At 35.4% G+C, this 17,184-nt stretch overlaps 1 protein-coding gene across 2 annotated transcripts in view; it reads left to right on the top strand.

The window, feature by feature from the left end:
• Window positions 1-17,184, top strand: part of LOC113478603 (triadin-like) — an 86,467-nt gene that overhangs the window by 49,015 nt on the left and 20,268 nt on the right. For both annotated transcript variants that reach the window (XM_026845917.1, XM_026845916.1), the window contains exons 3-4: window positions 7,847-7,984; window positions 9,852-9,878. In XM_026845917.1, the coding sequence (XP_026701718.1) occupies window positions 7,847-7,984; window positions 9,852-9,878 (165 nt within the window). The remainder of the gene's footprint in view (window positions 1-7,846; window positions 7,985-9,851; window positions 9,879-17,184) is intronic.

Below are 17,184 nucleotides of genomic sequence, written 5' to 3'. Positions count from 1 at the left end.
AATTGAAATAATTGGAAAAGTTTTTTCATACATGTAAAGCCCTAGAAAATATCTCCCACAGAACAAAAGAATGGGCTGTAGGAAAGGTGTTGGTCCTTGCTGTGCTCACCTTATTAAAACAGTCCTATAGTCTTTTGAAATACAATTTTTACTGTATTTACAGGTGTCAATCCAGAGCATGAGTAAACAGCTTACCTATTTCTAAGTTCTTAATTAAATTCTTAGTTCAATTATGTAGAACTTCCATTAATATACCCAAAACCGACAAACCAATTTTTTTCACTGTTTTCCATAATAAAAACAATTAAATGGATTTAAACCCAGTTCCAGTTTAAAGAAGAGCTGTCCAGATGGCATCTTATTTCCCATTTTTCACTCTGCAGCAAATCTCACAGCTGACATAAACCCCTAGAAAATGAGTTTATACTGGAAAGAATGACAGTCTATGAAGTACTGCAGTGCTGCAAGTACTGTGTTCATCCCAAATGGTCTAGCATATACAAGATGATAAATTGTGATAGATCAAACTTTGTGAGGTCATGAAGTTGAAAATACAAACTTTCAGAAACTGACTCATTGAATAGGGAAGGAACTAAGAAGAGAAATGTCTTGCACGCTTGAATACACTTCATGGGATACAAAACACAAACCAAATTTCCAGCCCATAATTGTGTCTGTGAAATTTCTAATTTTAAACAAACAAAGCCTGTAATTCATTTCAGTAACAATTGCAGTAATGTAATTCATGAAGAAATCTAAATAATTCAACTAGAATCAACTACGTGTAATATATTCTTTTTGGCAATGGAACATGTTTGTAACTTGTGAAAATAGCTGTGCCTTACTTAACCATGTTTTTACATTGCTCTGATTCGTACTGTATTATCTCACATCTACAGTGTATTGGTTTTCTTTTTAATGAACTACAATTTCTGCTTTATAACAGCAGCCCCACAACGTTCAAATAACTCCTCACTTCAGCCCTTAGCTGCTTCCTTTAGTCAAGCAACAGCTGAGGATTACATTATTACTAATGGTGTTTCTTCCTTTTTTTCATTGGCCTTTCTGGGGTTCATCCTGTTGCCATCTGCTATAGCCACCTATTCACAACATTGTGATGATCCCTGTTTACCACCTGGTAAAGACGTTCTGCCTGCAGTGTTCTGACTATACGTGTGTGCCCGCAGTCTGCTGGCTGGTGATAGCAAAGCATGGGCACGAGCAGTGTGCCAGGATGCCACAGCACTGCTTCTCTGCTAACCCAAACTCTGGCTGGCCGGGGCTGCAACGTTCATTGCAATAGCATCCTCCTCATTTCCACATCTTGCTTGAAATAAATCTGCCAGCTAAGAGATGCCCTCAGCCAGGAGATTCCCAGGAAATGGTGGCAAGATGAGAGATACTCATTTTACCCTCATAAATGTCCTTTAAAAATGCTGTTGTACAATTATTTAACAACACTGCCTTTTTAATCTGAAGTTAACATCTGTGTTCTTAATCCGAGAATAGAATCCTTAGAATGAGAGAAAAAAAAAAAACCTTCAAATTATTTTAGATAAAATACCTACATGTTTCAGAAAACATCACCTAACTAGGGTCTGATCCATCAAATCATTCAGATGAAATCAAATCAAGTCATATGAATTACATGTAAAGCCCATCCTAAACCTACATTCCTGTCTATGTGTATGGCTATATCAAAATTACCTGAAATTACTTGACACTTCATGGCACTTTGTGAATGTCTTTCTAAATTTTGGCTACTAAATTTAGCTTTCTAAATTTGGCTTTCTAAATTTCTAACTACTTTGTTCTCATTTTGGCTAAAATGCATTTGTCCACTTTCAGGTGAGGTTTTATCTATGGACTTGACTTCAGTATGATCATCTAAGGCTGATATTAGAAAGAGACAGAGAAGCTTTATACTGCAGACTGTAATCTTCATATTTACAATCTAAGTACCTATAAAATGGAAATTACTGGGTAATATTGAGTCTGAGTTTTCTTTGGCATTGTTTTTATACTTTTTATTCAATATATTTGTCATTCAAAATTAAATTATTATTTTTATACTTATAATTCAGTGATACCCACCACAGTTTGTCTCAAAGCTTAGTGATGTAAGCATGACAAGTCTATGGAATAGGAAGAAAAGACCTAAACACACCTATGCTGATAAACTGGAATATCAATAAATTTATGTCTGTATTGAGTTTTATTTGTTAGATTCTACTCTTCAGAAAACCACAGAGTAAAATACTATTATTAATAACAAACATTAAACATATGTAAACTTTCAAATTCAAATACAGATCTCTACATTTATAAAATAATATTTTAGTATAACTAGGATATGTTTTATTATCACAAACTAGTGTTAGGCTTTTGTATTTCATCAAACATGACAGAAATTCTCTGTCTTCATCAGCTGTACCTTGTCAGTATCAATGAATTAGATTATATCTCATCGATCAATCTTTACACCAGATAATTGCCTTCATTTGTAATTTAATTGCATTCAATTCACTGGAGTCAAAATATGTAATTGATGAAAATCTAACAATTATTAAGTAATTCACTTCAATTCATTAAAAAAAAACCCTTTAATGTAGGTTGAACTCTGAATATATATTTAACTACTTGACAAGCAAAAAAGATTGATAGGAGACTACATTCTTGGCAGAATTATTAAGACTGGAATAACGACTGAAGTGATTTGCACAGATAAATCAATTAGTCAATTTTTGTTGTGCACTTCACAGGAATAAATGATGCAGACCATGAAACATAACCAGATTTGCTTGAGATGCTATAACAAATCATACCATGTGATTAATCAATTCCTATTTCCAAAAGCCACTGTTAAAGGACCCATTATTAGTCTTGATGAAAAAAAGGTTTCTTCTGTTTGAAAAACAGCACAGTTTTACTGAAGCTGAAGTGACTTTGTCACTTTATGGAAATTATCTTCTGTCCCAAGAATGCACCTAACTCTGATTGAAGGACTTTGGAAATATGTCATTGGTTGAATACAGAGAGTTGTGTTAAATGTGAGTTATTAATTACCATTAAATGTTTGAATTCTATTTTTAAATCAATCAGAGTCAAAATTGTGAGCCAAGTAGACTTCAAAACTGAAGAAATTAGTTGATCAGAATTCATGTTCTTACATTTTGAATCCAATTACTATTTCTGTATCAGTAATGTTGGAGAGATACAAAGAATAGTAGCAGTTTAATTTTGATGTAATGATCATGAAAGACAGTTTTAAAATATACTGGAAGTTCTCAGAAGTATTTAATGCCTACATTACAAATGAAATTATTTATTGAAGATTTTGTTAAACAAGTTTGCATATGTTTAGTAAAGAAAATCCAAACAAGCTTTCAAAGCTTCTTACAGATATCTACAAGGTCACAGGTAACAGACATTCTCCAACCAAATTCAGCTGCTTTACTACAATTAGATTTTGCTGAAAGGTAGTATACAAAGTCCTTCAATTTGACTGGGATTCTTTCTCTGTCAGCTTTAACTCTCAATTTTCAGCACTTTCCAAGACTTTAGAATTAAAGTTTTGAAGTCTGCACTAATAGGAAAAAAGAAAAAAAAAAAAAAAAAAGGTAAAGCTGTTAATTATTCTCATAGCAGTGAAAGTATAAGCACAAGTAGATCTGAACTTTTACTGAACTGAAAAACATCTCTTATACTTTACCAAGCAATAAAAGACCATGACAAAATGTTATAGCAAAGCATTGTTGGTGGTATCAGTGTTGTTTTGGAATGCAAGTAATTTCTTGAGGTGAATAGTCATATTGACCTGGCATTAATTATGAATGTAAAGTTACAAATCTAAGTGCTTAGCCAAAGTGTACAATGACAAGAAGGATTTAAATATAAAACAGCACCACTAATAGGATCCATGTCACATACCTCAGTCATATGAAGATAAGGTGTCATGTCCACACTAATATTTCAGGCTTTCTTTCCTTCCTAGTCAATGGAAAAAGATGGGCATCTTTGGAAATTTATTCATATAACCCTAAAAAATATGCAGAGGAAAGCAAGAGACTTGCCTTCTGAAGGTCACAATATGTCTTTCTGCTTTGGCTTTTGAGGGAGTCTAGAAACCACCAGGGATTCAACATCTGGCTTTCAGGTACATTTGGCTAGATAGGACAATCTGAATTTAAGCTGTGACTAAACGGAATTACATACTGTCAACAAAATTCTTCAATATTAATTGCATGCTTCTTCCCTGATCTTAACCTGCTGAGTAACCATTCACTTCCTTTCTCCCCCTTCCTCCTTTGACAGACATTTAGTATTTTTCTACTACGTTATCTCAGAGGAACAATTGGCTCAGTCTCTCTTTACAAATTCAAAAAAACTTAGAACTTCACAGACTGTCTCTATCTGAGAAATATTCTGTATTCATAAAGATTCTTTACAGTTTAAATTCAAGGTCCTTCTCCTTCTACATCCAGCACAATAGATGCTATATGATATATCATATATTCATTACATTTTATACTTGTATATTAGTTACAAATTAGATATTACATACTACATAACATATGCTTTCAAGAGATGTATATTGTGAGCTTAGTTTTAAAATAATTTGTGTTCTAAGGTCTGCTAAGAAATGAAAAGCTGGACAAAGGACAACTAATTCAATCTGAATGTATTGAATCCAAGAGTATTCTAAAAAAAAAATCATCATACTGTACCCTTACTGGACATCTGTAAATAAAAAAGGAAAAAAAAAAAAAAAAAAGATATTGCATCAAAATATCAAGCTCAAAGTTTGTTATGAAAATCTGCATTCTCTCAGCTTCACTCTTGAAGTAAGAGTATGAAAATCCTCTGGATATGGTTATCTTTCTTTGCATATGTGTGAGATAAATGACATCTTTCTCTCTACTTGTTACCCCCTGAATTGCTTCATTTCCATTGTTTCTTATGTTTTGTTCTACTAGGGAAAGAACCTGCTATTGTCAAAGTTGTGGGGACAGCTAAAAGCATGGATTTGATCAGTAGTAATTTTCACTTCAGCATTACCGGGTGTGCTGTTCTTAAACATTTTAGGACACATCGTTACTGTTACCACTATTTTTTTTTTAAGTGTAGGAGATACAGCAGAAGTTAATCAGAAGATCTATGCACAGGGAGACAACTTCCCAGGTCTGTGGCACTTGCATCAGACTGCAAGTGGATCTCACAGTATCTGTTTGTATACAAATTTTAATTTTGAAAATACCACTAAAGTGTCCTCTACACAGCCACAAAATGATTTTTCTAAACTTTCTATGTTAAACAAGATTTGAAACATGGGTCTGTTAGTGTAGGCATGACTGGAGAATTTCGCCTTTGGACACTTAAAATTTCTAATCCCTTTTCATAGTTTGCTATGAAGATGTTACGAATTAAAGACCAGGATATGATGTTGAGGGGACTGACTCATCAGCAAAGATGGCTTGCCTTGGGGTGGTTGAAATAATTTCCTCTGCTCTTGATCTTGCCCTTCTCTGAGCATTTCTCTTGCCTGCCTGGGGGGACAGCTCTTCTACCTGTGAAGCAGTTCTTGAACTGCCAGTTGATAGACCAGTATATTAAAATAAATTGACACCAATTCTTGTTTAGTTTACAGCTGTAGTCCCTGCAGCTGAAAAGCCTGTGGCTGTAAAAGCAACTGAGCCATCCCTAACCAACCAGTAGGGAAAGGATAGCCAGAGTGGAAATCAAGCCAGCTGTCCAAAGTTAAACCATCCCTGATTGTGAATCAAAACCTCACTTATGCTAAGACCCCTCTGGCCATGTCCATTCCATTAGTCCGCTTGGACTCCTTAGCACCCCTAGGTTCGAATAAAGTGCAAATGACATCAGGGGTCAGGTTGCAGATTTATTTTTAAATAGCCTAAATATAGATATTAATTCTCCTGGTAAACACTTCAGAAGAGCATTTGTGACAAATCAATTGAAAAAATAAAATCTTTACATCGCAATGCACAAGACCGATGTAAATAAATCAATACCTTAAATATTCCCTGTTATATTGTTCAGTCTTTCTGAATAGTGCACACAGTAATACGTTAAATGAAGAAATCATGCATATTTCTTGGCAATTATGTCATTTCATCATGGCACACAATTAATTTATTTGATGTGCTTGATTGTTCAGTAGCATATATCTATCTAATGCAGTCTTCAAAAAAACATTAACCAAAATATTTCATTGGTCTACATTGTTAGTAAACAGATGTAAAATAATAGAAAATAATCCTGGTCTTTTCTGTTTCAGATCAATTAATTAGAAATAAAAGGAATTATTCAGTGATACATTTATATTTTATATAAAGTTACTTGTATATTTCATTACAGCACTTTTAGAAAATTACTGTTCATACTTCTGCCATCAAAGAAGTTGCTTCAAACCTGCACTTTACCTGTCTGTAACCTGCAAGTCCATGTGAGACTACTTCTGATTACTGCTAAGATTTGGTTTGTGACTCAGAACACTGCAAACAGTAGTTCTGAAGAGACTTCTGTTTAACTTCCTATTAAAATATTTGCATAGAGAAAAATAGTGATAAACAGAGATATGTTTCCCATCTTTATACTCTTAAATTCAGTGTACATATGTCTGTTGAAATTCCTAGGAACAAGACTAAGCCAACAACTCAAATCATATTTGCGATCTACCTTCAATTGTCTACATTTGTGGGAAACCTTCACACACACATAGGGCAATCATTCAGTCCACCATTTTAAGTACAGTAACATAGACTGGATGACAGTTGTCCCTCTTCCTAAGCAGTATTTGGTACAGATTTCAAGAAAGTAAATTTTACTGGACAGAAAAATCAGAAGAAATATTCTGTCAGAGGCCGGAAAGTTTCTCTGAACTACTATGCCAGCATAAAGAGGGTAGGGAGAAATCTGGTGAAATCACAACTGGAAAAGCTTTTAAGTGTGTACTTGTATTAGCCATTGATACTTCCTCTCCCTAGGTGAGGAGCAGGGACCTCATGTCCCTTAGAGGTCCCAGGAAGGTGAAGCACATTTAACTGCACAACTTCCTTGTTTGCTAGATTACTTGCCTACAGGAGCGATAAGACCAGAACTAGCTAAGTATGCAGATGTGTGAAAGAAACTAGAAAAGTTTTAAGAAAATAATGAGATACACAGGAGTACATGTTTGAAAGTATTGTCTGTCACAATTTGGATTTACATTCCCCTTCATTCTGGACTCGGGCTTATTTTGGCCTTAGTATGCACAGCTTTATTCTTCCCATCCATTACATGTACGCCATGGCAATGATAGGACCTGCATGTGGTTAAGCCAGGGCTCAGCAATTTCCTCAGCCAGAACTTCAGTAAAGGAGGGCACTCAGGAAGAGCTGTGACAGCAGGAGTGGGACACAGACAGCAATGAATCTTAATCAGGCATCAATAAGCAGAGGACCTGAGCCAGAGAAAAAAAAAATGGGCTCAAAGGAAGAGATTATCTATAAATATGAATATTTGGTAGAAACAAATTTATATTTATACATTGCTCAACCAAGCCTCAGAAGAGCCAGAACTTGGAGCGCAGTATCAGACCAAATTATCCACTGGATCCATAATCACTCTGTGAACAAGTACAGTAGGATGCAGTTTATGCCAGACTTGCACAGGAAGGAGATGTGTCCTCAAACCTTTGAATAATAAAAATTAACATTCACAATCTTTGTTTCTGTTAAAGGAGGTAGTATAATTAGTCCTGTATGAAATGAAGATTAACTTTAATCGTTGAAGGAGTATTTTTTTTTTTTTTTCAAATCGCTTTTGTTTTAAACTCTGCACTCAGGAAGATCTGTTAACAAGCTCAGCACAGAACCACTGAGAATCATTCATGAGACATTGGAAGAATCCACTGATTGGCTTTATGGCTTTATTTCTTTACTGTCTGACATCGTATGGAGTGATGATGATGACAGTGATGAAGGTATTTGTAATGTAAAGACTTCTGTAACTGCTCTAACTGCTGTTTTACATGCATTATGTTGGCTTACTCAGCTTTTAACCTCACAGACAAAAAGGTCAAACAAAATGAAAAGTGAATGTTGTTGCTAATAAAGCATCTACTGGCTATTCCAATCAGTAAATTGGTCTCTTTGTTAGCTTTCATCTCATGTTTAATGTACCATTACAGAAAAGCTGTCAGAATTAAATATTACCATTAGTACATCTTGAAGTAAAGACAACTAATTTATACAAGACTTCAAAGCTACAACCAAAATATGCATCAGGGTATTGCTTCAGAGAATGGCAATAGCTATTTTCTTTTAATCAGCAAGAATCTAAAGAAGGACGGTAAATATACAAGATAGACCCAGAAACTTAGAACATTTTTATTTTATGTATTGATGACAGGACAATATATTGAAACAAAAAAGAAGAAAGAAAAAATAACATTTTGGCTGAACTAAGGGGATTTTCAGTGGCATATTGCAAATAATTCCGTTTACTAGAAATTATGGTTCTGCCATTATAGTAACATTCTTAATATGAAATAATATGATAAAGGAAAATAAACTGCTAACATTTCAAGTTTTGAAATTACTATCCTTCTGTTATAAAAAAAGTAGTTCCTTGATATGAGCAGAGCAGTAGTGGATCATCATGTCACATCATATTGGTCATTTTGACAAGCGATGAGTGTAGGAGTGACAACTTCATTTCACGGTAGTTTATTTTATATTCCATTTGGCTATATCAGAATATAATTAAAAAGCAACATGTACTGAAACTGAATTCTACCTGTTTGTTCATAAACTTGAGATATTATAAAGTTTCTACCTTTTAAAAGTGTGCATGAGTTTTTTCTATTATCATTGATAGATATGCTGTTACATGTGAGTCTGTGAACTGAGCATCCTATTCTGAGATATGATTTACAACTATCAGAAAGCCAGTCTCTCGTATGGTTGAGAAACAGAAAAGGTGAAACATGGAGAGCTTGCTAAAATTTGAACAGTGTTCATTTTTATCACTTCAGAGCTCCCAAAGCACCTGCAAACTGTCAAATACTTGAGTGTGCAAGTGTTAATGCAAGTAGGAAAGGTCATAAAATACCTGACATACAAAAATTCAAGATCTGAATGATCACTAAGTATTGGGAAACCTCAGTCCTACCAGCCCTTGGCCCAAGTGAACCTTCATCAAAATCTACCAGGAGTGTGAAAAGGCAGTAGGCAACTTACTGTGCTATATCATAAAAAGTATGTGCATGTGAACTCCCTGCCCACTCTGCACTCCAGTTAGTGCAGATGAGGCTGCACACTCACGACAGTCATTCGGGCTAACTCCTCTATATTTCATGTCCTACCAGGAGGTGGGATAACACACTGCAGCAATCAGGTGCTCATAGTTGCACTGAAATTGAGTATTTTTTGCCTTGGATTTCACTGGAAGCATTGCTAGATTTACAACCTTGCTAACCTGCATATACTTTATATAATTTGGAGATAAAATGGAACTGCTGGGCCTTTCCTCAAAACATGGAAACATACATAAAATCAACCAAATTTTAAATTGTAGTCACAGGTTAATATTCAGAAGCACAAACACAGATTTGGACGTTTCCTTGGTTACTACTGCGCATTGAATTTGTCTAACCCAGACCCAGGAAAACCTCTATGGTAAGAAAGATACATTATGAAAAATCCAGAATCTCAGAATAGAGTGCTTGCTATTTAGCATATAAAGAATAGATTTCTTTTTTTAATTAAAATTAGCCAACTTGAGAAAAACCCTTATTTTTTTTATTATGATATCCCTTCTCTGATGTTTGTTCTTTTCTCCTGGTTTAGGTGAAGTGGAACCTTCCCTGAAAAAAGGTTGGTCAGTTGCCTTTCTATAGAGAAAAAATTTTTGCAACTGTTTTAAAAATTAACAAGTATATCTGAGATATAGATTCTGTCATTAGTTATACCAGTCTACTAATCTTATAAATTGTGCTTTAACAAACTCATTAAATAAGAAATTCAAGTTATAGTAGTTGCTGTACTGTTTGTTGCTTTGTGAGAATTCTTGACTGTTTCATTATTATCCAGAAAATCTGAAAAATGTTCATTAAAACCAAATAGAATTACAAAAATATTATTTGTGCCCTTGCCCTGCATGTGGGACTCTTATTAATGCCAATATGAGTTATGTGTATGCCTGGATAGTAATAATATTTAGAAATAATAATATAGAAAGAATATTTATTGATAAATAATGGTGAGGTGTTGTAAAAATATTTTACCTTGTGCCAACACAGAACCCTAAAGTAAGGACTACTTCTGACTCTTCTGAAAAAAATTACTTAATCATTGAATTTTTAAAGCAGACAAGTGTAGCCAGTAGGATTTATAATATAAATATTTTCAAACATTAAAATTGTTATGATGAAAAGTAAAACTTAAGTTCAACTTCTATTAAATCAAAATTAAAATATATTAGAAGGCTTGAGATATTGATGATGGGATATAAAGCTTTTCAAAAGTAGGTTGCCTTTTTTTCTCCTAATTGAGCACAGCTTGGTAATAACAAGATGTGTAACCAGACCTATGCGATCTGAATTTGGTTTTCATCAAATTCTCTGTAGGTAAATGCCCATAATGAAGAACCTGTCACCCCAGTTAGTTCTGAGATTACAGTGCAGTTTTCTCTGAAGTTAACTGGGACTGGATCAGGCTTCTATTTAATGACATGTTTTGTCAATCTCAATAGGGCATCCAAGGTATTAATAGTCTTGAGGATCAAGACCATTCATCTTTCTGTGGACACTCCTTCGTGTTAGGACTGAAGAAAACTTATAGACAGTGTAGGAAAACATTACATCTCTTTACTCCATCAGGAAGAATTGCAAAAGGTTCAGCATTGCCCTGTCTATTCTCCCAAAGAAATGCATTGTTAATTTTACAGTGAGTGCAGAGTCTGAAATTCTAGCACGTTGTTGGCAGGGTTGCTGGGTAGTCACCACAGGCCAGTGTAGCTGACCAGGCTGGGGGTACTGCGGAGATACTTCACTGCTGGGAAGGCTTAATCCATAAAAACATGATGGACAACACCATGCTCAGCATTGCAATGTCTGCTTCTTTGGAAATCGGTGACATGCTCATATCTTACAATTTACATGGGGACATTAGGCTGTAGAAATAGAATTCAGAGAAGCTGTCAAAATAAGTTGGAAGCCGCTTAAATTAGTCAGTTGGAAGTGATGAGATGATTGTTTGTATCTAGAAGTCCTCCATTCAAGGAGCAGACTATCTAACTGCCAGACTGAAATGTTTTCCTTGGTATTCAAACCTCACAACCCTGCTCTGGAGATGAATGCCTGAGAAAGTCTTCTATTTGTGGTGTGAAGGAAATGGACAAGGAGCTGGTGATTCCTCTGGAGCTGGTATCTTACAGGATAACTCAGCCACACAGATGTGAAAAGGCCCAAACTCAAACACGCTTCATCTGCCTGGGCAGTAAAGTAGCTTTTGAGTGGACTTTTCCACTTCCCAGATATATGCTCAAGATCTCTGCCTCCATCTTTCAGGGGATAAGGAGTCCCATTCCTGTCTCCCTGCAAGAAGCTGTTTCCTGACTAGGACTGATGAAGAAAGTGGTCTAAGGTCCTTCCTGGGTATAGCTGTAAACTTTCACATAGCAACATCCTCAAATAACTTGTCATCATCTCCAGATGACTAGAGGTCTCCATTTCATCCTGGCAGCTAGGATACGGCTTTCTTCTGTGCTACAGAAATACAACATATGTGCCCTGATGCCACCAGTCCCCTAGAAATGCCAGGGCAGAGCATTGCACGTGTCTGCTCAGGACAGGCAGCTGAGAGCTCCTCAGAGCTGTCTCTCTTTGCAGACTTCTCTTAAAACTGTGGAAACATCAAGGAGCTGAATTGCTGGAGTCTAACCCTATACAGAAGTTTTCTGAGAGTTCTGTGATAAAGTCAACAGCTTTTCTGCTTAGGCGCAGTGAAATTCACTCCCAGGGCTAAAGCTCATGAGCACAGAAGGGAAAGCCCTGGGAGGTGAGGCAAGGGATCAGATGAGCTCGTGTGTGTAGCACTCTCACAAACATCACAATCTGTTCCTCTGGAGCATAATGTGCAGATCTCTTTGAGTAGCTTTGCCTAACTAATGTCTGCTGTCATGTCTATGGTCCAGAAATAAGAGCTTCAGAGAAAAAGCTTTCCAAAATGAAACAAAACATTGCATCTGTGCATTTCTCACATGGCTGCTGTAAGGCTAGACACAAAGGAGGACCAGCTATACAAGTTAATTTGGAGACTTCTTGGGTATCAAAATGTTAGTAATTAGATCCACAAAATCAGAACCAAATTTTTAGGTTACGGGGTATTCTCTGTTTTTATATAAAGGACCATTTCTGCTTCAAAGTCCCTTCAACTCTGTGCAGCACTGTTATCTAAAGCTTTGTGAGTGATCTTTCTTTAGGTGTTTCTTATGCTTGTGGCTTTTGAACATCCTAAACAAAAAAAATGACCCGGTGAGATGGTGCATTACACTACTAATGCCTCCAGAAGATGAACAGTTTGACTTTTTGTACATATTTACAGGAAACCTCTCTCAAATTTCACTCTGGAAATGTGCAGTATGGTTGCTGTGCCTTTTTTTCTAAGTATTTGTGTTGGATCTAACCCACAGTTACTGTGGTATTCATGAATAGGCTGAGATTTTTTGAGAAATCTCCATACCTATTTTTGGTGTATGGACAAGCTTTCAGTCTTTTGCTCTGTTGATTAGCAGATTTTATGAATGCTAAAATGTTAGCAAAAAAATTAATTTATACTGGAATATAGTAACTGAAAAAATAAGATAGCTGGTACCAAAATACAGTTACATATCAGAAAAAAATTGAGGTGAGTGGTAAAGATACTGTGAGAATGAAGAAAGAGGAAAGTGTAATGATAATCACGAACGCAAAGAAAGCAAAGATCACCTTCCTAGAGATGTAAATTGAAAGCAATGATAATAAAAGTACAAGTTATGACAATAGGCTTGTACATGCAAAAGGACGAATATAATTTTCGGAATCAGTTTAGAAAGGATTAAAATGCCTCTTGAGTGTCATCTTTATTGCAACCATTTTTGCCAGTCCAAGTCTTATCACTAATATTTATCTTTAATAATTGGAAAAGAGTGAACATTTGATATTATCTGGGAAAAAGTGTTCTTTAGTGAACAGGAGGTAGTGAAAGATTACTCTGTAGAGGACTTCTCAGTCTTTTAACAATGCATATTCTCAACATGCTAAAACTGCAGAGAATTTTCACAAAAGATATCAAGAAGTCTAATAACTGTTTCACGTGGGTTTGTTATGTTTTTTGGCTTCATTTATTTCTAGAACAATGGCTATGACTGATAATCTTGTTTATTTTTTCAGGGTTAGTTTAACCTTTAAAGACAAATTTAATTATTTGGCAGCTGTATGTTTTCTCATAATTTAGTCCTTTTTACTAGAAATTATTGTTATAGAAAAAAGAGAAATATTTGTTATTTTTTGGTGGACATTACTGGCATCAGTTATGAGTTTGGAAAAAAGTTGAGAAACCTGGTACACAAAATTGGAAATAATGATCTGTAAAATATAAGCAAGTGCAGACAGTTCAGCATTGTCATCCATGGCTAAAAATGTCATTATTAAACTGTTCTGGAACTTCACTCCAGTTTACATATGGGTAACTGAAAATTTAAAGCCCAACCATGGACTCCTCATTTAGCCAGCCAGGGTACACCTGACAAGATATGCACATGTGGCAGTGGGGTTTGAATGTTAAAGTAGAATCTTTTTCTTTTTCAAAGCAGCCAATGCATTATTGGCATAAAATTATACCACCAGTCAAAATAAACTTGATTTCCTTGAGGTAGAGATGGATCTCTCAATTTCTGTGAGTTAGCCTATGTATGAGATAGAAAGATGTATACAATAGTTATATGAAATGATCCTATTCTTATTACTTAGTTACACATTTTTTTCAGAAAAGAACAGTTGAAAAATCATAGATTAAAACAAGAGGCCACAAACAACAGAAATTTCTGTTAAAGGCTACAATAAATTTTGTTGATTACAAATAAACTTTTTGGCAAAGCACCTTATCTTTCTGTCTTCAGTTCAAATTAGAATATTGTTGCCTGAGTATTAGGCTGGTTATTAATATGCTGAAGACATACACGTCGTGCTCTTCTTAAAAGACATGGCAACTTCTAAGGGTACAGTTGGTTACACTGACTTACCCTCAGCTGCTCTGGTCAAGGTGTAGTTCCTCCAGATGTGACTCCAGACACTCATTCCCATTAACCCCCTCTCCACCCCAAGGTTAGGACAGTCAGAATTTATTAAGCACAAACTATTTTTTTGTTCAGATCTGGGTGTTAATCTGCACTAACAACAAACAAAATACTCCCAAAAAGGAAGGTTCTCAGACCAAATAATTTCCTACGCCTCCTTTTAAGAGTGACCAAGAAAACATTTATGACAGCTTTTCCTGGGAAAGGGGAGAGGTAGGAATAACCTGCTTAAAGAAGGCTGGTAAGGGCTTTGCTAATTTGAATTTGAAAGTGGTTTTGATGTCATGGCCTGTATATGACTAAAGGAAGTGTTTTGGATATTCAGGCAGGGTAGAGAAAAACATATTTACAAATACTTAAGATTTCATTTTTGCATTTTATGATGTGTGACAGATTGCTTTTATCTATTAAGTATATAAGAATTGTTATATATGATCAGACCGAAAGTCCAGCTCACCCAGTGGATGGGACAGAAGTCCTTATTGCTGCCCAAGAGTGACCAGTGCAGATGCCTCAGGAAGGATATAAGAACTGTTAAAATATAGTGATAATTTCCCAAAACAATTCCTACTCTAGACATGTGCCCCAGTCAGGGACTCCCTGAGCCCTGGTGTCACTGAATTCAAGAGGGACACAGCTCTTGCATAGCTGTAATCTATCTACTGCTTTCTATGAACACAAGGATACAGAAGGGATGAACATTAACATTAGAGAGCAAAACACCCATGCAGTAAGTTGCTGGAACCAGTTAGGTTTCATAACAGATTTTGAAGAAAAACATTTTTCTTTCCCAAATTCCCACATGATTACTTAAACAGCAGTTAGTTCCACTCATCTGTTATCTTAAAGAATTCCTGTATACATTAAGAAGCTTTACTATTAACTCTTTATCACTGAGCATCAGCGTTTTCATACACCAGAAATATATTGTGGAGGATTCAGGTGAATTAAACCAAACTGACTAGTACCATCTTAGATACCACACGGTGTCTCAGACGTAGCATGGGACTGGCAAAATGACACAGGACCTATGGAAGAAGTGCACCCTTATAGGGTAGCTGATCACTACACGAATGCTTTAGGATGTTTAAAATGCCACCAGGTGCTTATTAAGATTCTTACATTTAATTTTTTTTTTTATTAAAAGGGTTTTCTAAACTTTAAAATAACTACAAGTTATATGAAAGCAATAATTTGTTATTACTATAGTTTATATCAGAAGAATATCTGAGAATGTTAACTTGGCAACTAACTTTATTTCTGGGCAGAATACTGAAATTAGTACGTGTCTTTTATTATTTAGAAGTCCTTTTCTTCTACAGGAACAAATCTGGAAAAATAAAGAAAGCAAGTGGGTTTTCTTGGTGTAATATTCATGTTCAGAAAAGAGTTTCCAACCAAAAAATTGGAAATGGACTAGAGAAAAGAAATTCAGAATACCTTAGATATAACCTGAAAACTGAGTTGCCGGTATGGTTGTTATATGTGTGGTTTAGAAATTACTTATGCAGTTCCATTCATCCCTAAAGTATATATCTATTTGTACTGGTAATGCCTACTGAATTCAGTTTCTTTTATGTTGCCTTATGGTAATGTTCACTTTTCTGTGTATGAGTTGCTATTATAGATCTCTCTAAAAGGCTTTCACTGTCTCCCTAGGCTACACTTTACTACAAAGCATTTTGCATATCTTTGTGTAAAGTACACCCTGTGTTAAAAGATGAAAATCATTGATTGATTCAATTCTCAGATGTTAAACTGCTTTTCCAAATATGTATTTTTTGCATTTTGCATTTTTGTGGCATCCATTTCTGTTATTAATGTTCTTTTAACAATCTCGTCTTGGTTTGTTTACTCTGATCAATACAGTAATGGCATATCCACTATAGAATAGCATTTTATAATGTAAAGAAAATGTTTTCCGTATTTTCCAGATGAAACAAAGTATATACCACTAGGGAACAGGGATGTTTAATTATAGTTCTTTTACCTGTTGAAGAATAGTGATTGGGTTTCAACTTGAGTTGAAACATTTTAATCCAAATTTACCAGCTGTCTTTTAAAAGACACAGAGAAAACTTTCAGTCACGAGGCTAGTAAGAATCCTGGCCAGAAGTGTAGCAGCACAGAGGTATGCAGCTCTTTAAATTATCCTTTTATGTCAGGGAAAACCTTAAGCAAAGCTGTCCGTGTTATCCTCCTAGAAATCTTCATTTGTGCCCCAGCAGTGGGGCACTGGGGAGGTTCTCACTCTAAGGGAAGAGGGAAGCCTTAGGCAGATACCCCACTAGCTGGGAACCTGCTGTGCCTGAAATGAATAAATGCCTGACCTGGGAAGTGAGAGGGTCTTCCAAAACTCAATTAAATCAACAGCACCAAAGCTGGGGGTCCTGTGTGTTTCTGAGTGAATTCAGATCCCCTCACAGCTACTGCTGTGCCAAGGAGAGGATACAGCAAGTGGAGTTCCATGCTCATGACCCACGGAAACAGAATCTATATTCTGCATGACAGACTCCTAAAAAAAGTAGATCTAGAAGTGATTGAATTTATAAGAATATATATTCGCAGACTAATATATTAAGGTAGGATCTGCAGAGTTGACATTTTTTAAAGCTGAGCAGAGGAACTGTGGTTAGTCTTGTGATTTCTTTTTTTCTATTTTTTCCTTCTTTCACAAAAAAAAACCCCACTTATTGAATATTTATTTATTTATATGGAATTAATATTTATTTATATGGAAAATTGTTTTTTTGATGCTAATCAAGATTAAAGATTGTATATATTACTGTATATATCATTTTGCTCTACATAGAGGCCTACAAGTTTTCCCTGCATTTTTTCTGC

This window comes from Athene cunicularia, assembly GCF_003259725.1.
Source record: "Athene cunicularia isolate RWA chromosome 3 unlocalized genomic scaffold, athCun1 chr3_part1, whole genome shotgun sequence".
Classification (NCBI taxonomy): domain Eukaryota; kingdom Metazoa; phylum Chordata; class Aves; order Strigiformes; family Strigidae; genus Athene; species Athene cunicularia.
Note: the sequence above shows the minus strand (reverse complement) of the source record. Positions and strands in the feature narration are given on the sequence as shown.